The sequence below is a fragment of the Mauremys mutica genome, chromosome 11, assembly GCF_020497125.1.
Source record: "Mauremys mutica isolate MM-2020 ecotype Southern chromosome 11, ASM2049712v1, whole genome shotgun sequence".
In the NCBI taxonomy this organism is placed as follows: Eukaryota; Metazoa; Chordata; order Testudines; family Geoemydidae; genus Mauremys; species Mauremys mutica.
The window spans coordinates 39,542,983-39,566,378 of record NC_059082.1 but is presented as its reverse complement, the minus strand read 5'-3'; the positions used below and the strand labels follow the sequence as shown (position 1 = coordinate 39,566,378).

General features: G+C 53.4%; 1 protein-coding gene across 1 annotated transcript in view; it reads right to left on the bottom strand.

Annotated features, from left to right (window-relative positions):
• LOC123344636 (sodium/nucleoside cotransporter 1-like) overlaps positions 1-23,396 on the bottom strand; it is a 53,820-nt gene that overhangs the window by 13,428 nt on the left and 16,996 nt on the right. The window contains exons 4-15 of the mRNA XM_044981061.1: positions 23,202-23,293; positions 22,440-22,629; positions 16,022-16,163; positions 14,743-14,856; positions 13,639-13,716; positions 13,152-13,232; positions 12,519-12,599; positions 11,180-11,305; positions 9,529-9,659; positions 6,115-6,283; positions 2,759-2,956; positions 1,953-2,034 (exon numbers count right to left, since the gene is read on the bottom strand). Coding sequence (XP_044836996.1) covers positions 1,953-2,034; positions 2,759-2,956; positions 6,115-6,283; positions 9,529-9,659; positions 11,180-11,305; positions 12,519-12,599; positions 13,152-13,232; positions 13,639-13,716; positions 14,743-14,856; positions 16,022-16,163; positions 22,440-22,629; positions 23,202-23,293 — 1,484 coding nt within the window. The remainder of the gene's footprint in view (positions 1-1,952; positions 2,035-2,758; positions 2,957-6,114; positions 6,284-9,528; positions 9,660-11,179; positions 11,306-12,518; positions 12,600-13,151; positions 13,233-13,638; positions 13,717-14,742; positions 14,857-16,021; positions 16,164-22,439; positions 22,630-23,201; positions 23,294-23,396) is intronic.

Below are 23,396 nucleotides of genomic sequence, written 5' to 3'. Positions count from 1 at the left end.
TATCCACGGTGCTGTTGTGGGTGGTGGGGTGTCCGCCAAGGCTGGCATGCAGCTCTTTGTAAAAACAGCAAGTCTGCAGCTCAGCACTGGATTGATGGATGGCCTGCCTGGCCTTCTGGTATGCTTCCTGCAGTTCCTTGGCTTTCATGCAGCACTTCTGCTGGTCCCTGTCCTACCCCTTCTCCTGTATCCCCTGAGCAATCTGCTCATAGATGTTGTCATAAATATAAAGGGAAAGGTAACAACCTTTATGTATGCAGTAACATCAAATCCCTCCTAGCCAAAGGTACAGAATCACTTACCTGTAAGGGGTTAACCAGTTCAATTAACCTAGTTGACCCCTGACCAGAAGGAACAATGGGGAAAGAAGATACTTTCAAATCTGGGGGAGAGGGGGAGAGGTTTTGTTTGTGCTCTTTGTTTTGTTCCCTTCTGGGACAAAGAGCGAGACCAAGCAGGTAACCCAGCTCCTACTGAAATGATACATCTAAAATTACAGAAATTGTAAGTAATAGCAAGGAAATGCAGTAGCTTATCTTTTGGTTTAGCTTGTGAATTTTCCCTATGCTAAGAGGGAGGTTTATTTCTGTTTTGTAACTTTGAAGTTGAGCCTAGAGGGGAATCCTCTGTGTTTTAAATCTTTTTATTACCCTGTAAAATTACCTTCCATCCTGATTTTACCAAGGTGCTTCTTATACTTTTTTCTTTATAATATAGTTCTTTTTTTAAGAACCTGATTGGTTTTTAGCGTCCTAAAAACCCAAGGGTCTGGTCTGTGCTCACCTTGTTAACCTATTGGTTTGGATATTATTCTCAAGCCTCCTCAGGAAAGGGGGTGAAAGGGTTTGGGGGGATATTTTGGGGGGGGATATGGCTCCAAGTGGCCCCTCCCTAAATGTTGGTTTAAATCACTTGGTGGTGGCAGCAATACCATCCAAGGACAAGGAAAGGAATTTGTGCCTTGGGGAAGTTTTTAACCTAAGCTGGTGGAATATAAGCTTAGGGGGTCTTTCATGCGGGTCCCCACATCTGTACTCCAGAGTTCAGAGTGGGGAGGGAAACTTGACAGATGTCAATCATTTCTGCAGCTGGTTCAGAGCTGTGTCTACACAGCCTCTTCTTCCCACAGACCCAGGAGACCCAATATCTCCTATTTACTCCAGGCCGGAGCATGTCTGGAGCATGCAGCCGGCACTATCATGATCATTTATGTTCTGTTTTGTGCTGTTTAATGTTTTCTTTTCCTTTCTGAAGTAATAGAATGACCCTGGTTAATAAATGGGATGTTTGTGCTTTGTTTTAACTGTGGTATCACCTAGAGTATGTAAAAGAGCCCCCGGGACTAGGTTGTAGTCGTCAGAGCCCTGGACTGGCCATGAGAACAGTGGGAAAGGGCTGGCCTCCCATTTCTTTTTTCTCTCGATTAGATGGTTTTAGTGATTTTAGGATACAATTACTTGGTGCTCAACAATCTAAACCTCACCCTTTCCATCCCTACCCCCACTGGGCTGAGGTGCAGAGCTCCCCCAGCAGGACAGAAAGGCACTGTGTGGCCTGTCCAGTATAAACACAAAGGGGAGGAGTGGGGTCTAGGTGCAGGGTGTCAGGAGATGTTGATAAATTCCAGTTCCGCAGCTGGGTGACCTTAGGTAAGTCACTACCCCTCGCGACATCTCTTTCTCCTCCCACCAGTCTGTCTTGTTCATGCAGATTCTGAGCTCTTTGAGGTAGGAACACACTGTGTCTGTGCCACACCAGAATGACAGGGTCCCCCAATTTCAATCGGGGTCTGTGCAGTGCCTGGCACAATGGGGCCCTGATTCTTGGTACGGAGCGGTGAAGCATGTGGCACAATGGGGCCCTGATCTCGGTCAGGGGATCTTCCCCCAGGAATACCACTGCAGGCTTCATCCCTGCTCTCAATTCCCTGTCCCGTCGCGCACCAAACTCACTCAGTCCTCCCAGCATGATCCCAATGGAGCTGAGATTGGCGAATCCACAGAGGGCAAAGGTCGTGATGGTTTCAGCTCGCATCTAAACAACACAACAGCAGGTGAGAGGCACCATGGAGATGTGTCCCCAGGGGAGCCACTCCCTGTGACACCCGCCCCCCACACACACACTGACCCTGCTGGCCTCAGCTTGTGTGAGACAGTCAAGAGCCCCTTGCAGGGCAATAGCACAGAGAAGCCAAGGCCCCGGAGCTGACCCTGAGCAAACCCATGGTGCCAAATGGCCCTTCCCTCTTCTTTGAGCATGGAGGAACAGCACCGTGCGTGGCAGCACTCACCCTGGGCTTGCTCTCTTTGGCCATTCAGGCCCCAACCTGTCTGCCAAGGCAAGTGCAGCTCAGTGAGTCCGGAGGCAGCCTTTGCGCTGTCTGTGTGGCCCCTGGACCTGCCAAGCCAGAGTGTGGGGACTCGTGTTGGGAGCAATCAGCGACACCTGTCCCTGCTTGCTGGCAGCTGGCCCTCCCAGGGAGCCTGCAGCCCTCGCCGGGCAGCCCTGGCTCTCTTTCTGCCTCAAGCCTGATGCAGGGCCAGGCTGGCCCTGTCTGGGCAAGGAAGTCTGAGATGCTTGGCAGATTGTTTCTGAGCCGTGCTCTGAGCCCCCCATCCCCTCCTCCCTACAGGCTACCCCAATATTTCCCTCTGCCCAGACACAGAGTCCCCCCAGTTCAGCTCGCTGCCCTTCACGCCTGGTGCTGCCGTGCGAACTGCTTGGCCCATTCTCCAGCGTGGCAGCTCATGGCTCTCACCGAAATCCACTGCTTGCGACCCCCGCTCCATTCCTCCAGCCCCGACAGCCGGTTCTTCTTGTACGTTGACAGCTGCTCATACGCCACAAACTCGTTCAGGAAGATTTTGATGCCTAGCAGCTCGGCCACCAGTGGTGAGTCTGCCCAGTCTGCCCCCATGAGGAAGGCCACAGGCATCAGGATATAGGAGCAGATTATCTGGGACAGAGCCCCCCAGAGATGGTTAACACCCATGTGTTTGAGCCAGAACCCGCCCCTAGCTGCTCCATTGCATATCACCCTCCTGCCCAGCACCAGCCTGTGCTGGGCTCCTGGCAGTGCTGTGCTGCAGCAGCCCCCTAATGGGAGCAGGAGAAAGAGCCAAACAGGGGTGATGCTATCTTAGGCAACTCATGGCTTAGGGGGCAACAGCCTCTCTGTGCTCACCTGGCAGGACTAGGCTTGCCAGGTGTCCGGTTTTCAACTGGAACACCCAGTCGAAAAGGGACTTTGGCAGCTCTGATCAGCACAGCTCACCAGGCTGTTAAAAGTATGGTTGGTGGCGTAGGCAGCCTCTGTGCCCGGCTCCTGGGAAGCAGCCACATGTCTCTCTGGCTCCTAGGCAGAGGCATGACCGGGAGGGCTCCACGCGCTGCCCCTGCCCTGAGCGCTGCCAGGAACTGCAGCCAATGGGAGCTGTGCGGACAGCATCTGCGGGCACACAGAGCCCCCTGGCTGCACCTCCACCTAGGAGCCAAAGAGCCAAAGAGCCATGTGACCACTTCCCAGGAGCTGCCTGAGATAAACGCCATCTGGAGCCCACACCCACTCCTATGAGCCAACCCCTCTACCCCAGCCCTGAGCCCCCTCCGGCACCCAAATCCCCCCCCTCCCCCACGGCACCTGCACTCCATATCCCAACCCCCTGCCCCAGCCAGGAGCCCCCTCCCAAACCCTGAACCCCTAATTTCAGGCCCCACCCCAGAGCCCATACCCCCAGCCCACAGGCTGTACTCCCACACTCCAACCCCCTGCATCAGCCCAGATCACCCTCCCACACTCCCAACACCTCGGCCCCAGCCCCCCAGCCTGGAGCCCTGTCCTGCACCCCAAACTCTTCCTTCCCGGCCCCACCCCAGAGCCCGCACCCGCAGCCAGAGCCCTCATCCCCTCCCACAACCCCAAACCCCTGCCCCAGCCCAGCAAAAGTGAGCAAAGGTGGGGCCTTTGACAAGGGGTGGAGCAAGTGCGGGGCCTCAGGGAAGGGGCATGGCAGGGCAAGGGTGTTCGGTTTTCTGCCATTAGAAAGTTGGGAACCCTAGGCAGGACTGGGGAAGGCTCAGGTTCCTAACCCCATCTTTGCTCTGCACCCCGCTCTGCCTCTCAGCCAGAGCCCCCCATAGCTGACCAAGTGCCCAGTGGGAGAACACAGCTGTCACAAATTTGGCACCTTTTCTGCTGGGCCTAGAGCTGTCCTGAGGCCTGTTTTGAAATGGGCAGGGTGGACAAGGTGGTGAGCGCTCTCAGGCTGCCTGGCACTAGCAGGACTCAGACGGAGCCAGGAGAGTGGGGAGGCAGGCCCATCCCATGTCCAGCGGCTGCATGCGGCATAAGACAAGCTCCAGCACACTGGATGGGGGTTGTCTGGCTGTGTGCAGATCACAGTGCAGTGAGATCTGGCACTGCCAGGAGGCTGGATTGGGGCATGTATCTGAGGGGAGTGGGTCATTGTCAGGGGGTATGCAGGTTTTCAGAGGACAGAGCCTCTGAGATGGACTTGTGGGGAAAAGGGAGATACTGGACACAATGCAAAGTCCCCTCCCCAGCAGACGTTCTCAGCCAGGAGCTCAGAATGGGGCAGCAGGAGGAGCTTGGGAGATGGGCCCAGATGTGGGCCTGGGGGAGCCAGGCTGGAGAGAAGAGGTGGAGTCCTTAGTATGGAGGTGGAGACGAGCCAGGGCAGGCTGGGTGGGGAGCAGGACTGGTGCTGTCAGGAGATTTGAGGAGGCAGGCAGAGCAGAAGACCTGAGATCTGACCAAGTGGAGGTGGTGACAGCCGTGAGAGTGGGGCCATGGTGGGGATCCCAGCACAGGCCTGACCAGTGAGGGCAAAGTCTGGGTGGTAGGGCTGGCAGGCTTCCTAGCTGGCTTTGCGTGGCTCCCCAGAAGCAGTGACATGTCCCTGTGGTGCCAAGGTGCAGGGGCAGCCAGGCAGGCTCCATGCACTGCTCCCGCCCCATGTGCTGGCTCCTCAGCTCCCATTGGCCATGAACCACAGCCAATGGGAGTTGCAGGGGTGGTGTCTGTGGGCGGAGGCTGCACGCAGAGCCACCTGGTTCCCCTATGCCTAGGAGCCGAGGGACATGTCACTGCTTCCGGGGAGCCCTCTGATGTAAGCACCACCTGGAGCCCACACCCTCCCCCCTGCATGCCCCAGTCTGCAGCCCATCCTGCACACAAACTCTCTCCCACAGCCTGCACCCGCTCCCAATGCCCTGCCCCAACCCTGAGCCCCCTCCCACACCCCAACCCCCTGCCCCAGTCTGGAGCCCTCTCACACCCAAACTCCCTCCCTGAGCCTGCACCCCGGATCCCCTCACACACCCAAAATCCCTCTTGGAGCCTGAACGCCCCCCACATGCCTGCCCCAGCCCAGAGCCCTCTCCCGCACCCTGAACCCCTCATTTCTGGCCCCACCCCACAACCAGCGCCCCCAGCCCAGAGCCCATACTTGCTCCCATACCCCAACCGCAATGCCTCAGCCTGGAGGCCCCTCCCACATGCCAAACCCCTCAGCTCCACCCCCTCCATTCTGAAGCCCCCTCCTGCAGCCCAAACCCCTAATCTCCATCCCCACTCCAGAGCCCGCACCCCAGTCCCCTGCCCCAGTCTGGAGCCTCCTCCTGCACCCTGAACCCCTCGTTTCTGGCCCCATCCCAGAGCCCTAACCCCTCCTGGACCCCAACTCTCTTCCCCAGCCCAGTAAAAATGAGTGAGTGAGTGAGGGTGGGGGAGAGCAAGCGACAGGAGGGGGGTGGGGATGGAGTGAGTGGGGGTGGAGCCTCAGAGGAGGAGCAGGACCTCAGGGAAGGGGAGGGGCTAGGGTGTTCGGTTTTGTGCAATTAGAAAGTTGGCAACCCTAGGCAGGAGGAGGGGAGGAGGGGCAGCTTCTTGCTCTGCTTTGAGCCGGGGGGGGCATGCGGAGTGCGGATGGGGTGCTTTCAGGGGGAGGTGAAGGCCGTGGGAGAAAGGGGCACAGTGGCTGTGGCGCAGGGGAAGCACTGCAGTGGGCAAGGGAGAGGGCAGAACCAGGAGCGCAGAATGGGGTGAGCCCATGTGGGTGTGGGGCTGCCCCCAGGTGCCCGGCATGGCAGTACCTGGAACGAGAGATCCTTGATGTTCACCATCTCCCCGAACCAGGACAGGGCAGCATTGATGAACTTCAGCACAGCCAGGAAGGCGATCAGGTTGGCTGCAATGTTAGCGACCAGCCCCACGGAGGCGGCGGCACCATTGCTGGCAGCTTCCAGGATATTCTGCTCAGCCCTGGTGGTACAAGGAGAGTGGTCAGTGCGAGGGACCCCTGTGGTGCCAGTTGGCAGAGAGCTCAATGTTCTTTAAAAGCAGCTCCTGTAAGACCTGACAAACTCACTATTCCTAATAATACACCGTTATCATGGGACTAATCCATAAAAGGCAGCATGTGAGGTCACTTCTCAGCACTCAGAATCACTATGAGATGCGTGTACAGGTAATAGAGAAGGACTAATGTAACTATACTGAAAATTACATCCCTATGGTCTTGCAGTGAAAGAGAGTCACCAAGAACTCTCATTTCTTGCAATGGCCTCTCCCTGGCTAGCTGATTACGTCAGATATGTCTCAGCTTTGCACCGCTGAAACAACCCAGGCAAGTCAATGGAAAACCATCAAACTACAAACATAGCAACCACATGGCAGTGACCAGGAACAGCAGGGCAGCAAGGGGCTGGGCCTGTCTGGGAACAGAGACAAAGGGCTGAGTCAGTGTATTACAGGGTGGGGAAAGACTCTGCATCCATTCTCTGAGACGGTACCTTGACGAGCGGGATGCTTCCTGTACTGAGCCCTGCCTCCGTGGGGCCAAGGCCGGCTCCAGACCCCAGCGCGCCAAGCGCGCGCTTGGGGCGGCATTTTGCCGGCAGGGCGGCAGGCGGCTCCGGCGGACCTTCCGCAGTCATGCCTGCGGGAGGTCCACCGGAGCTGCGGGACCAGCGGACCTCCCGCAGGCATGACTGCGGAGGATTCGCTGGTCCCGCGGCTCGGGTGGACCTCCCGCAGGCATGACTGCGGAAGGTCCGCCGGAGCCGCCTGCCGCCCTCCCAGCGCACCCTCCGCAGCCGCGTCTGCAAGAGGTCCCCTGGAGCCGCGGGACCGGCAGCGCGCCCCCTGCGGCATGCTGCCCTGCTTGGGGCGGCCAAATTCCTAGAGCCGCCCCTGCTTGGGGCCAGCAAGTGCTGCACAAGACCGAACTTTGGGGTGGGAACCTAGAAAAGGGAGCTCTTCACAAGTGTAGGCCCGAGGTCACAGTTATGATTTTGTTGTTTGTAACCACTAGTTTCTATCACTCACACTTATTTCTATTTGAATCTCTATTTTCTCTCAGTTACATTTCCTTTTGTTTTACTATAATTGTCCTCAAGTGCTGTGTGTGGTACAGGACTGGTAGGCTGATTAGGGGACACTGCTCCTTTGGGACCAGAGGGTCTGGGATTTCTGTGAGTATCCAGTGATCAGGGACTGGACACCACAGGGGGACATTTTGAAAGGAGGTGGGGGCTGGGATGCATCGATTGTCGACCTGCAGGGCGAAGGCAGGGCTGGTGTAGCCCAGAGGAGAGAGTTTGAGTCAGAACCCGGTGTTCATGGTATAATGCAGGCTGAAGGGGCAGATGAGGTGGCTGTGACATTGCACCCCTTAAAGCTTTATGGAAATATGCTTATGAATGTATATATGACATTACTGGAATATGTTTTATGCTACATATGCCATGTAACATATCTTGGTAAAGGTCATGATCTCCTGAATCTATTCATCCTATTTGTATGCATGTGCCATTTTTGTGTTCGAAGTTATGAATATTTGCTGTGTACTTGCTTGATTTCTAAGTAGCCTTAGTAAAGCATTTGGTCAGTTTCTCGAGAAAGGAATGTGCAAGTTAAGTGCCCAATCAAGAAGCACTTAATGGACAATGGATCTTGGAAGGCTCCAATCCACATAAGAAGTCTACTTGAAGACGTTCAAGGTAGCATGTGAACCATGGCTGCTACCTGTAAGTTCTGAGTCATGCATGGACATATGACTTGCCCATGTGACACCAAAACTCCATCTTGTAGCTGGGATTCTACACAGGGGGAGGGAGGGGTGTTCACCCACAAGAGAAAGTCTATTTAAACCCCTGGGAGACCCCTCCATTTTGTCTTCAGCTGGCTAAAGAGAGAGCCTCTCCACCCCCAAAGAAATTGGAACAAAGGACAGTAAACTACAGGGGATGTGAGTGATTGCTCGACCCAGACTAGAAGGAGACTAGTCTGTAAAAGGAAGCTTATTGGAATTCCTCTGAGGGTGAGGTTTTTATCTGTATTCAGTTTTCTTACTGTATTAGACATAGACTTGCATGTGCTATTTTATTTTACTTTACTTGGTAATTCACTTTGTTCTGTCTGTTACTACTTGGAACCACTTAAATCCTACTTTCTGTATATAATAAAATCACTTTTTACTTATTAATTAACCCAGAGTATGTATTAATACCTGCGGGGGGGAGGGGGGAACAGCTGTGCATCTCTCTCTATCTGTGTTATAGAGGGTGAACAATTTATGAGTTTACCCTGTATACGCTTTATACAGGGTAAAATGGATTTATTTGGGGTTTGGACCCCATTGGGAGTTGGGCATCTGAGTGTTAAAGACAGGAACACTTCTTAAGCTGCTTTCAATTAAGCCTACAGCTGTTAGGAGACATGGTTCAGACCTGGGTCTGGGTTTGCAGCAGGCTAGTGGGTCGGGTTCAAATGAGGCAGGGCACTGAAGTCCCAAGCTGCCAGGGCAAGAAAGCAGGGGCAGAAGTAATCTTGGCACATCAGTTGGCAGCCCCAAAGGGGTTTCTGTGATCCAACCCGTCACAGTGATTATCTGGTGCGTTGGGAGGGAGCATTTGCAGGCACGCATGCTGCAGGGCTTGAGGCAGGGCTAAGCAGAGCATGGGAGTGGCATGTCTGCAGGGTGGGGAGAGCCAGGCTGGCTGGGTTGGTCCAGGCCAGTCGTGCCAGGGTAGGGCAGGTTCTGGGCATGGCGGGGCGGGGCAAGGCAAGGTAGGGCATGGCCGGATTCAGGATATGGCAGGCAGCGCAGAGTGGGGCAGGAAATATGGGGCAGGGTAGGCAGCACAGGGAAGGGTTGGGCAGAGCAGGGCAAGGCAGTGCAGGGAAAGGCAGGGAAGGGAAGGGAGGGGAGGGGTGCGGCAGGGCCAGGCTGGGCAGGGAAGGGTGGGGTGGGACAGGGCAGGAAAAGGTGGGCTAGGTGAGGCAGGGCCAGGCAGAGCAAGGAAGGGCAGCATGGGGTGGGGAAGGGCTGGGGGCAAGGTCAGGCTAGGCGGGGCAGGGCCAGGCAGTGTAGTGTGGGGCTGTGACACTTCTCAGGGCACCCAGGGTTGTGAGTCACCTTGTTGCAACCTGCCCCTACAGCAAGGGAGTCTTGCCTGTGCCAGCTGGGTGTTAGCTCCCCCTGCCCCAAGTGCCGCACCACTCACCCTCTAGCGAGCTTCACGCCTTCCTTGTTCTTGAATTTGGACTCTTCCACTTCTGGGTAGACCAGCTTGGCCATGGCGAGAGCACAGGGCGCAGCCATCACAGAGGCAGCGATCAGCGAGGAGGGGTCGATCTGCAGCACACACAATGGGGACATTCCCAGTGGTCAGCCTCCGTCCCATCCCCAGGGCTGAGCCCACACTGAGAGGAGCCAAAGAAATCCATGGAATGCCCCCATGGGATGGGCTTGCTGGCTCTCATGGCAGGGCTGTGGATGGGTGCCATTCGGGTGCATCCTGGGGAACTTTACATCTGGCTGAGGGCAGGTCTGTCTCCTACCTGCCCCCCAGCCCCTTTGCCTCCCCATGGCAATTCTTGTGCCAGTCCCCCTACGTGCTAAGACCCCTGCACAGACCCTATGGCAGGGGTGGGCAAACTACAGCCTGGGGACTGCATCCAGCCCACCAGACGTTTTAATCCAGCCCTCAAGCTGCTGGGGAGTGGGGTCCAGGGCTTGCCACGGTCCGGCACTGCAGCTGGGGAGCGGGGTTGGGGGCTTGCCCCACTCAGCGCGGCTCCCAGAAGCAGCACGGAGTGGTGCAAGTTCCTATGCGTAGGGGCAGCCAATGGGCTCCGCACGCTGCCCCTGCCCCAAGCGTCGCCCCTACAGCTTCCATTGTCCGGAAACCGCGGTGAATGGGAGCTGCAGGGGCAGCACCTGCGGACAGGGCAGCGGGCAGATCCGCCTGGCTGCGCCTCCACGTAGGAGCCAGAGGGGGGACATGCCGCTCCTTCTGGGAGCTGCTTGAGGCAAACGCTGCCTGGAGCCTGCACCCCTGACCCACTCCTACATCTCAACGCCTTCCCCAGCCCTGATCCCCCTCCTGCCCTCCGAACCCCTTGGTCCCAGCCCGGAGCAACCTCCTGCACCCCCAACCCCTCATCTCCAGCCCCATCCCAGAGCCCGCACCCCCAGCTGGAGCCCTCACCCCGCCCCCCACACCCCAATCTCCTGCCCCAGCCTAGAGCCCCCTCCTGCACCATGAACTCATTTCTGGCCCCACCCCAGAGCCTGCACCTCCAGCCCGAGCCCTCACCCCCTCCCACACCCCAACCCCCAATTTCGTGAGTAATCATGGCCTGCCATACAATTTCCATACCCAGATGTGGCCCTTGGGCCAAAAAGTTTGCCCACCCCTGCCCTATGGCATACAAGCTGCGAGAAGCCTAGGTCCAGATATTTTGTTGTCACCTTTCTAATTGCTGGTAACCGGACCCCCAAGGCCCCATCCCTGTCCCACCTCTTCCCCCAAGGCCTCACCCCTTTTCTGCGTCTTCCTCCAGGTCCCGCCCCCTTCTCCACGTCTTGCGCCCAAGGTCCTCCCTCCGTTGCTTACTGCATCATCTCAAGGAGCCTGGCTGCAGGTAGGAGGTGGCTGTAGCTGAGCAGGGGCTGGTGCAGGTTGATCCAGCACCTCTCCCCACCCTGTGGGAACCGGACTTTTTGTTCAGGTGCCATTTACCAGACACCTGGCCACTCTAAATGGTGCCCAGACACAGAAGCCAAAAGCCAGCCTGTCTAGGTAAAGCCCAGCCGGGATATCGCTGCCTGCACTGAGGCAGGGGAGTCTGGGTGCTGACTGCTGCGCTCACCCCAAAGGACATGTAGGCTCCCATCACGCTGCCGGCGATGGTGGCGAAGCCTCCAGTCATCACTGCATGGACTTCTGAGAGCGTCATGTCCGCCAGGTAGGGGAGGACCAGCAGCGGGGCCTCTGTCTGCACCAGAGTAAAAGGCAATGAGGGTCTAGCCGATTCACAGAACAAGAGATGCCTCCCTGGGCAGAGGGGATTCACCCCACAGCGTTACCCCCGGGGCTCATGTCTCCTCAGGGATCTGGAGGAAGTTTGAGCACATCCTCTGGAGCAGTGAGCAGGCTAGATTGGTCCATAGCACAGGTTCTAAGTGTAGGGGGAGCAAACATAAAAAAGGCGCCCTCCCTTGGCTCCTCCTCTGGCCACGCCCTGCGACTCCTCCCATTTCCCCCCCAGATTAACCCCGGGGCCGGCTCAGGACTCCTGCGGGCTTCCCAGGGGTGCGGATACCCCCCCATCCCCAGGAGAGACTCTCCTGCCCAGCGCGCTCTGCAGGTGTCCCCCGCCAGGCTGTGTCTCCCGGCCTCACCCGCGGGGTCCCGTCCCCCCCACCCCAGGCTCCAGACTCCTGCACCGCGCCAGGGCCCCCCATCCAGACAGCACGGCCTGTGCCCCTGCCCTGCGGGCCCGGCCCTGGGGAGCCCCTTGCCCGGACCCCCCAGTGTAAGGCACTGGACCCCCACTGCTCACCTTCCGTCCTGCACCACCGCCTGTCCCCGGCCTGCTCCCGGCGCTTGGTGAGCTCCACGTGGGGCTCGTCAGCCAGGCGGCCTTAAAGGCGCAGGGGCCCTTTAGCCTCCCCCCGCCACATTAGCAAGGGGCAGGGAGCGCTTGGCCGCCGAGCCCTGAGCCGCCGCTGCAGAAGGCGATGTTGGGGCCGCACTGAGCGTGGGGCGTGATGACCGAGGAGCCGGCCCCCTCGCTCCTCCGGCTGTGCCCGCCCCCTTGCATGGCTTCTCCAGCTGTGCTGCCACAGCGCCGGCCCAGCAAGCGCCACCTTTTGAAAATGTGCTGAGGGGAAGCGGCTGCTTCCCCTGAACCCCGCTAGCTACGCTACTGGGAAATGGGACCAGGGGCCTGGCCTCCATCATGGGGCTGAGCCATGCATCTCCAAAGGGACCCAGAGGCTGTGGAGAGGGCCCTGACATCTCTGCATTTCCTGGCTGTGAGGGCTCAGGAGAAACACCACACAGCAGCTGCTCCCTGCTGCAGGGCATGGCTCTGTACGGAGGGCAGGGGGCACTCTGCCCTTTGTGGGGGGTGTGAGGTGCTTGGTGGTCATGTCATGGTGCTGCCCAGCCTGAGGGATGCTAAGTTGCCTCCCAGCAGCTCTTACCTGTCCTACAAAGATGTTTCCTGCCACGCTGAGGGTCTCAGTGGGCGTAGTACCCATGGTGATTTGCAGCAGCCAGGAGATCTGCAGGGAAGCAGGCAGGGCTCAGCCTCAGGACAAATCCAGGACATTTCACAAAGGCTCTATCCCCAGAGGTCAGACCCTGCCTGGCTGAGGGCCCAGATCCAAGACGTGTGGCTGAGGCAGAGATCCAGGGATGAGTGCTCTGGTACCAGGGCTTTGCACAGCCCCACGGGAGCTCCTGAGATCTCAGGACAGCCCCTCTGGGGCTGAGTCCTATGTTAATACAAAGCTTCCAGCCAGGTGTTCCCCTTTCGTAAGGATTCCTGCTGCCCCAGCCTGCCAGTGCCAGGAGCTTCTGGGACTTGTGTGGGTGCCACACTGCGAGCTGGGGCTCCCAGCAAGTTGGCTAAACTGAGTACCCTGGCAGGGGCTCCACCTGCCAAAGTCTAGGTTAGTTCAAGGGGGGACAGGGGGACAGACTGGGTAGTGACATGAACATTGGAGCACAAAGATCTGTACAGCCCCATGCAACATGCGGGAAGAGCAGGTTCTGCCATCAATCCCCCCTTGTACCAGAGCTGCAATCCCCCGAGACCCAGGGCTTGGCCTTACCTTTAGGATGAGCCACTGCATGAGGCCAACGTAGTAGAGAATGGACATCACACAGCTGAAGAACACGACAATTGGTAAAGCCTGCAGGCAGAACAGCAGCGCACAGGGTCAGTACAGGGGCTGAACAGGGCTTGCTGGGAGCCTGTGGCAGAGAACAGGTGAAGCCCCACATCTTGCCCCAGTGCCTGCAGCTGGGCATGGCGTGGCACAGAATCACAGAGCACAGAATAGTCCACAGGATGGCCCATGAGCCCTGGGGCTCCGGCAGTGCCAGGGCTGCATGGCAGATAGAAGGAGGATCTCATGGTACCAACTCTCGCTGCAGGCATAGAATGGCAGAATGAGAGCCAGGGCTGCTCTGCACCTCATGCTCCCCCTTCTCTGGGCGGTGCCAATGGCATCCCCTCGTAGGCCTGGCAGGATGACCCAGGCCAAAGGAAAGCTAGTTCCTAACACCTACTGTCCTCCCCGTGACCCACGTGCTGACCTGAAAGGCAAAGGCCTCCGTGATCAGTCTGTCCCCAAAGACGAAGCTGGAGCCAGCGGTGGTGTAACTCAGAAAGATCTGTGTGGGGAGATGGTACATGTTGGGGAGCAGTGCTACGGATAATATGCCACAAGGCCTCTTCAGTCACGACCGTCATGGGAAAAAACCCCAAACCCCCTCCCTCACACAGTTCTCTAGCCCTGCCTGGGGATCACAGCAACAATCCCTCCTGCCCCAGTGTGGATTGCATGGCATGGGGAAGCCTCTAGAGCCCCTGCCCTGGACAGAGTGGAGGAGGGGGAACTGGAGGAGATCCAGGAATGTAAGGGAGGTATCAGCGGCCTGATAAATGATCTGGAGGCAAGGGCTGCAGCAGCCACCGGGGACTTCATGGCAGCATCGGGGTCTCTGTGGCAAGGAGTCAGGCCCAGATAAAGGGAACGGGGTGGGAGGCTGCCTCCTGGGTGCCAGGACACTGAGGGCTACAGGAGTTGGGGAGCCCCCACTTACTGACAAATTTATGGGAACCAACAACATGAGAGAATGGCCAGAGCTTGTGGGGCCCCAGGACAGAGGGAGCCGTTTTCAGCTAACACTGAACAAGGAACTTTACTAGCCCTAGAACTGTTCAGCCTCCCTCTGCTTCTCTGCACTGCTCCTGCCCAAAGCCAGGCCCACTCCTTGCCCGGCTTCTTGCTACAGATAGAGGAACAGCTTGTCATGCCAGGTCCCCTGTGACGGCCTGGCCTGCAGGCTATTGGCCAACACCAGCTTAAGCCTCCATCTCCTGAGCAATAAAGAATAGTTAGAACCTAGCCCCATGCCCGCCCACCTGGCCCCACCTCCATGCCACTCCTCCAGCCCCACCCCCATCCTCCACCCCAGCCCCAGCCCTACCTTGATCTTCCACCCCCACCCTCCCAGCCCCACCTCCATACGCAACCTCACCCCAGCCTCACCTCCACCCCCAACCACACCCACCCCATTCCCACCTCCAAACCCATCTCCACTGACTCCAAACACGCCCGTCCCACCTCACCTCCATGCCCTCTTCCCGCTCCATCTCAAACCTCCCCTACCGTCTGGCAGCAGCACACTCAGTACCTGGATCTGATTGCCAAGCCACTGGAATGCTTCGAATCCAGGATTCGTTCTGATTATAAAGAGCCCAAGAACAAACTCCAGGCCAAGGCCCCAGAAGACAGCTCTCCAGGGCACCTGGGACCAAGACCAAAACAGTGCTCTATGTATTGAGTCCCATTGTCTTCCCACTCCAGCCACTAGCCTCTGTTAGTCATATAAGACTCTAAGCCTCACTGTCATTTCATGGGAGGAGCCAGCAGGCACTTAGCTGCCATGGTGATGGGTGTCATAGAAACACCCAGACAGACAGCAGGTAGGACCAGGTGAGGGATCTGAGCACTGAACCCACCATGCTGGTCTGAGGATGCCTCTTGCAAGATGCACTTCCCCCCTTCTCTGAAGGGATCCCTCCAGTCCAGAGTGAGCCTCCACCTCTGTTTGGCTGACCAGGCCCCGGCCAGTGAGAGGCAGGGCTTTCTGAATATCCCATGGGCTCTAGTGCATTCTGAAAAAGCGGGATAAGGAGGTGGAATGGGAGGAAACCAAGAAGCAGACAGAGAGAGAGCAGAGGAAGGGGCCAGGGAGACAGACAATGAGATGGTGCAAATCAGGGAATGGGTGCCAGGGGAACAATCCCTCTATGTAAGGACACATCACCCTTTGCACACATGCCAGGCTCACTCTCAGAGGCACTTTGCTGTCAATGGCCCTGCATCACTGTGACCCAGAGCAGAGCCTGATCCACTGAACAAGAAATGGGTGGGGGGAGGGGGCAGAATTACAAAGGTATTTAGGCACCTAATGTTTCAGCTAGGCACCCAGTGGGATTTTCAAGATTACCCACGCAGGTGAGGTTAAAAGTCAATGGGAGTTGGGTGCTGAACTCACTTCAGTGCTTTGTAAACCCCACTAGGTGCCTATCTGCCCGAACCTCCTTGTAACTCTGGCCCTAGGTCAGTATTTCTGGCCCCACTGCGGGTGGAGGTTGATGGTGAACTTATTGCCCAAGCTCAGATGCGTGGGTAGCCTATGATCTGTTCTCTGGCCATACTGCCTCTCTGATCTCTGCCAGTGAGCTCTGCTAGCTGCACGCCCTCCCCCTTTTCCGCTTGTGCCCCAGAGGCTTCTTCTATGGGGCACCAGGAGATAACAAATGCAAACAGTACAAGTGCATGCTCCCAGAGACAACTTCTGCCTTCAGCCCCTAGGACAAGCCAGAGCTGAGCTGGTCAGGGAGACCTTCCCTTGGAGAAGCAGCATCTGCAGCATTGGCCCAGCCAAAGGAAACACATCCACTTACTGCAGCATGGTGCTTGGAGCAGGCAAAGAGGAACAGAACAAACGCGCAGAGGCCAGCAAATGAAATCAGCTGCTCTGGCCTTTTGGAGGTGTCCAGAACCAGCCATGTGACCAGACCAACCAGAATGGCCAGCCAGAACACCCTGCAGGGGAAGAACCAGACAGCAAGTTGGCCAGGTGACGTGGCTGCAGGAACTCCTGGGAGCATGAGGATCAGTTCTCCTCCTCCAGTGAGATGACAAGGGCTCAGTGCCAGCAATATGCCACTGACACTCTACTTGTCCCTCACCACACAAAATCACATCCTGTCCCCAAGCTGGCCCAGTGGCAGCGGCTGGTTGAAGTTAGCCCCAAGGAGGAGGGAGATCATGCTGAATGGCTGAGGAATAGTCCTACAGGAGCCTGCCATCTCCTTTCATTGGAGACAAAGACCCCCAGTTGGTCAGTCTGCAGTGTAGACGACTCCTGGGTGCCTCGCTATCACTGAGCTCTCACAGCAGCATCCGTGGGTGACACTCATGGCTGGTAAGGAGACTCCTTCCCAACCTGGCAGATGATGACTTGGCCTCAGCAATATAAGATCCTGCTCAGGTCAGCGTCGAGTCATGCTAGAATACTGTGTTGGCGCTTTCCTAAGATTTGGAACGGCATTGTGATACTTCTGCTGGACCCGGTCCAAGTGGGTCCTTTCCCTCCATCGCTGCAGAGCATCCTCCAAGATGTCAGGTGTGGGTGCCAGGCCCAGGTGGAGGCTGCTCAGTGGTAGGTCAGCACAGAGGGAGCCAGGATGCAGCGGCCAGGACCGGGCGTTCACTGCGGTGCTGGACAATGTCGGGAGCTGGGTAGTGGGGGCACCTGGACAGCAGAACCCCTCACAGGGAGTAGGAGTCACGCAAAGGTAGGGGGGATGCAGGGATGGGATGTGCTCTGTGGGGAGTTATGCTGCTCCTTTGGGCTTCTCCCAGCACCCTGCATTGTCCTTATCCCCACCTCTGCCCAGCTCCCCTACTACCATCCAGCTTCTGTTCCCTACCAGGGCCTCCCACTGACTTGTGTTCCAGCACTTGTGTTTTTAGGACTCCAACGCTGGCTCAGGTACCTATCAGCTGGTTAGCCTGACATAGACCTTAGGCAAAATCACGGAGAGGTTGATATGGGATGCACTCAGTAAAAAAGTTAATGGTGGCAGTATAATTAATTCATAGATTCACAGATTCCAAGGCAGAAGGGACCAGCGCTCACCGAGTCTGACCTCTGGTACAGCAAAGGCCACAGAACTTCCCCAAAATAATCCCTAGAGCAGATCTCTTAGAAAAACATCCAGTCTTGAGTTAAAACATGTTAGTGATGGGCAATCCACCATGACCCTTGGTAAGTTGTTCCAATGGTTAATTATTCTCATTATTAAAAATTTACAGATTATTTTCAGTCTGAATTTGTCTAGCTTCAACTTCCAGCCATTGGATGGTGTTAGACCTTTTTCTGCTAGATTGAAGAGCCCGTTATTAAATATTTGTTCCCATGTAGGTACTTATAGACTGTGATCAAGTCACCCCTTAACCTTCTCTTTGATAAGCTAAACAGATTGAGCTCCTTGTGGTTCTCACTATAGGGCAGGTTTTCTAATCCTTTAACAAGTGTTATGACTCTTCTCTGAACTCTCTCAAATTTATCAACATCCTTCCTGAATTATGGAACCAGTATTCCAGCACTTGTCATATCAGTGCCAAAGACAAAGGTAAAATAATCTCTTTACTCCTACTCAAGATTCCCTTGTTTATGCATCCAGGGATGACATTAGCCCTTTTGGCCACAGCGTCGCATTGGGAGCTCATGTTCAGCTGATTATCCACCATACCTCCCAGATTTTTTTCAGAGTCCCTGCTTCCCAGGATAGAGTCTCCCATGCAGTAAGTATGGCCTGCATTCTTTATTCCTAGATGTATTCATTTATATTTAGCCACATTAAAACACACATTGTTTGCTTGTGCCCAGTTTACCAAGCAATCCAGATCGCTCTTGTATTAATGACCTGTCCTCTTTGTTATTTACCACTCCCCCAGTTTATGTACCATCTGCCAACTTTATCAGTGATGATTTTATGTTTACTTCCAAGTCATTCTCTGTTTACATTTACATTGAGACCTAACAGTTAGCCATCTTTTAATCCATTTAATGAGTGCCATTTGAATTTCATCTTTCTAGGATTTTTAATCAAAATGTCATGTGGTACCAAGTCAAATGCCTTAAAAAAGTCTAAGTATATTGCATCAACACTATTACCTTTGTCAACCAAAATTGTAATCTCAGCAGATAAATAAATAAATAAAATCAAGTTAGTTTAACAGGATCTATTTTCCATAAGCCAATGTTGATTGGCATTAATTTCCATTACTCTCCTTTAATTCTTCATTAATCAAGTCTCTTTTCAGCTACTCCATTATCTTGCCCAGCATCAACATCAGGCTGACAGGGCTATAATTATGGGAATCATCCTGTTTATCCTGTTAAAATATTGGCACAGAATTAGCTTTCTTCCAGTCTTCTTGCACTTCCCCGATATTCCAAGACTTACTGAAAATCAACATTAGTCCAACAAGCGCCTCAGCCAGCTCTTTTCAAACTCTTGGATACAAGTTATCTGGACCTGCTGATTTACAATGTCCAACGTTAGTAGTGCTGCTTAACATCCTCCTCAAATAGTAGTGGATTGGAAAGAGTGTTATCATCACCATCCTCATATGTTAGACCTATCTCATCTGTTTTTTTCCCAAATACAGAATAGAAATATCTAGTTAACACTTCTGCCTTTTCTGCATTATTATTGATAATGCTACATTTCCATGTAGTAATGGACCAATGCCATTGTGAGGATTCTTTTTGTTCCTGATATACTTTAAAAACTCCTTATTATCCTTAATTCTGCTGACCATAGATTTCACCTTGTGTCCCTTTGATTCCCTTATCAATTTTCTACATTTCCTAGCTTCTGATTTATATTTATTATCATCAACTTTCCCTTTCTTCTATCTATCTATCTATTATTTTTATCTGCCTTCATTACCCTTCTAAACTACATCAGTTTTTTAACCAGTATGGCCTTCTTCAGTGATGGGATTGTGGGGTTTTGGGGTCTCTAATAAGCTGCTCTTAAACAATTCCCAATAAGCATTTGCCTTTTTCTGGTTAAATTTAAATTTCTCCCAACTGATTTGGCTCATAATTGTTTAATCAGTGTTGTGAAATTGGCCCCTTTAAAGCACCAGGTATATATATTACTCGTTTGGACTTTATTCTGCTTGCACATTATAAATGTGATCAAGTCATGATCACTTGTCTAAAGTACCATCAATTTTCAGTTCTGTGATCAGTTCCTCTTTACCTGTCAAGACAAGGTTGAATAAAGAATTCCCCCATGTTGGCTGCAACACTTTTTGAATTAGGAAACTGGCATCTATAATGTTTAGAAATTCCAAAGATGTTTTAGTACTGGCAGCATGAGACCTCCAGCATATTTCACTCAAACTGAAGTCTCCATGATCACTTGGCTTTTCTTCCTACACATTGAAGATAGGTGCATAAAGAGCTAGTCATTCTATTCCCTAGTAATTTGGTGGTCTGTAGCAGACACCAACTAATATCCCATCTTGTGTTTTATCTATTAGGATATTCATCCATACATATTCAAAATAATTTTCTTCTGAGTTATCAGTGACTTGGAAACAGGTAATGTCATTTTTGACATAGAGAGCCACTTACCCTCCCTTTTGGTCCACCCCATAATCATTGCTTTTCACATTGCAACCATGGGAATCATCCCACTAGGTTTGAGCAATACCAACAAAATAAAATGTATGTTTGTCCTGGTCTGCACCCTCACTTGAAACTGGGGGGTTTCAAAGTGATGACCAGCATGTATTCCCCCACCCTAAAATCCTAGGGTAGGTCTCCTTCGCTGCCACCAGTCAGGTTAAAGTGTCTGACACACTGCCTGTCCCCCAAGCTTCCCCTGGGGAACCCAGATTCAAACCCCTTGAATCTCTACACACAGGGAAGCAGCCCACTTCCCCCCTCTCTCTCTCTCTGGAGAGATACACACCGAGTCAAATCCTTGACTCAACACAAAGAGGGACTCACTTCCCCCTCCCCTTCCCTAGTCCTGGAAAGAGATACCTGATTCAAACTGCTTGAATCAAACCCAGGAGGAACTGTCTCTTCCCCCTTCCCCTTCCCCTGAATTTCCACAAGAGAAGGAATTAACCAAGTCCAAAGAAAAGAAAAGAATTTATTAAGAGAACAAAAAGAAAATACAGAATCTCTATAAGCCTAAGCTGGACACTCATAGGGGATAACCTTATCAATCTCTGGAGAGAATTCCTCCTCCTCCTTTCTCAGTAAAAGCAATATCAGCAAACAGGAATAAAGAATTTCCTTTAGCAAACACACAATTGCAAATGTAGAAAACAACTCAAAAGACTAATTCGCCTTCCTAATTAATACTCACTATTAATTAGTAGAAACTACTCCAGGAGAACTTGGAGACATGACTGTCCTCTCTTAGATCCAAAAAGAGTTCTCTGAGCAAAACAAAGAAAACACAGACAAAAGCTTCCCTCCACAGAGATTTGAAAAAATCTTATCTCTGATTGGTCCTCTGGTCAGGTGGTCATCAGGTACTGCATGTTAACCCTTTACAGGTAAAAGAGACCTTAACCCTTAACTATCTGTTTATGACAATGTTCATAAATGAGCAATTCATGCAATTTATGTTCATAAATGAGCTCCTCTTGTTAGTTACCCAGGCTCCTAGCATAGTGGGTATTCACCCACGAAAGCTCATGCTCCAATACGTCTGTTAGTCTATAAGGTAATCTAAGAATGTCTTCTCTTCATGTTCTTTGATCCTTGACTAATTTTGCTCTCAACATCTTGATTCTGTGCTAAATAAGTTCTCTACCCTCTATTTTAATACCAGTCAACATGTCTTTATGGATAATAGATCTGGTCAAACAAACTAGTCATTATTTTTTGATGAGATCACAAATTTAGCTCATAAAGGTAAGTGGGCTGACATAATAGACTAGGGTGACCAGATATCCCAATTTTATTGGGACAGTCCCAATATTGGGGGCTTTTTCTTATATAGGCTCCTATTACCCCCCACCCCCGTCCCGATTTTTCACACTTGCTGTCTGGTCAGCCTATAATAGACTTAGATTTCTGTAAGGCATTTGACCAAGTCCTGTATGAAATACTGAATAAAAAAGCCTAGCACATATTAAATGGATTAAAAAACTGGTTAAAGAGTAGATCTCAAAATGTAACTGTAGTAAAAAGGAAATTGTTATCCAGTGAGGGTATTTCTATTGTTTTCAGTGTAGTGCTAGTCAATATTTTATCAATGATTTGGAAGAAAATATAAAATCATTGCTGGAGAAATCTGCAGACGACACAAAAATTGGTGGAGTGGCAAATAATGATGGGGACTGGTCAGTTCTCCTGAGTGACCTGGATCACATGGTAAGGTGAGCTTATTTGCACAATAAGCGTTTTAATGCAAAGTCATAAATATTAGATCAAAGAACTTATAGCACCTTTAAAGTCCTGGAAAGCAGGGACTTGGAAAAGGATGTAGGGGCACAGAGGAAACCAATTGAACATGAGCTCCCAGTGCAATACTGTGGCTAAGAGAGTTAATGTGATTCTTAGATCGATAAACAAGGTAACGTCAAATGAGACATGGTATGACATCTGTATATGGCACGGAGGAGGTATGACATTGCTGGACACTGGGTCCAGTTCTGGTGTCCATGCTTCAAAAAGGATATTGAAAAATTGGAAAGAGTTAAAAAAAGAACCAAAGGAATGATCTGAGGTCTGGAAAATCAGCCTTACAGTGAGAGACTAAAGAAACAGTCTATTTAGTTCATTGAAAAGAAGGTTAAGAGGTGACTTGATCACAGTCTGTAAGTGTCTACATGGGGACAAGTAGCCTGACCAAAGCCAGTGAGACCACTGGGGTGAGTCAGGGCCACTTGTGTGAGCGAGGGTTTCACAGCAAGGCAGGAAAGTCCAGGAATTACCCATACTACCCCGGGCACAGGGACCAAGGTGGGATGTTTGCTCTCTGAATGGCTGTCTGATCCCTCCCCAAAGAGGCCTCTAGGGCCATGTCTGTGTGGGAGTGTGTGCCAGCATGTGTCTGCCGGCTTCAGCACAGCCCCCAGCCCTGGAGTCCAGCGCAGGCCCAGTTAGTGCGTGCTCACAGAGAACCTCTGTGTGTGCACACCAGCCCAGCTGTCCCATGCCCATTGGGGGTGTGTGTGCACTGACATGATGGAGACCCAATGCACCTGGAGAAACATGCAGCCCAGCAGAAAGCTGCTTTCGGTGGATAACGTGTCTATTGCCAGACTCACCATTTTAGCCACGGCCAGGACTTCAGGCAACATTTCCGACAGGGGCTCAGAAGCTTCGTCAGCTTTGCTCCACAGTGTTTCTGAATGAGGCCCCAGCCCACAAAGAAGATGACCAGACCAGTAATAACTACCAAGGCGATGGCTCGCTGGAAATCCAGCCAACAGGCCGCAATGAAATAGGCCAAGTATGCTGAGGAGAAGCAGGGCAGAGGCAGTGAGCAGCTTCAGGGGCCTGTGGGCAGACTCAGCTCTCACAAACCCTCCCTTGCCTCCAGCTATTCCTCCCTCATCCCTCACCACACAACCCCTACACTGCAGAGCAATCCCACAGCAGTCAAGCAAGCTGGCTCATGGGCGTGTAGTGACCAGCCCATTCCTGGGGGCTGGAGGGACTGACAGGAAGGCAGAAGTAGAGGTATCTGCATGTTCACCAGGCAGGGTGGGGGGGACAGGGTCATGCTATTCCAGGACTAGAGATGCCTAAACCCCCCGTGAGGAGAAGGTCTGACCGGGATCAACAGGGCGAGAATGACACAGGCCCACTGTGGCTGGAAAGATGGGAGATGGACTGGGCTCAGGTGCAACCTTTGTGACAAGGGGTGGACCCCCCTTGCTTGGGACACGGAAATCCAGACTAGTCCGAGGCCTGGACAACATGCTGAGGGGGTGAGTCCACTTGGCTGAGGAGGGGTTCTTGGTTCTAGCGTCTCTGATTCCCAGGGAGGATCGCCCACATGTTGTGAGAGGGCCTGACAGTCTCACCTGCACACAGGAGGCCCAGGAAGACCTTCCGGAGCACCTTGGCGTGAGCCTTACACACCCTTCTGGCCTGCGACACGGGCTGTGCTGCACGCCTGGGGAGATGCAAACAGAGATACCGACGCGCAAGCAGGGTCCTGGCCAAGCAAAGCTCCCCGGCTTCAAGAGCCACTTGTGCCCAGCAGGAACTGCAGGATC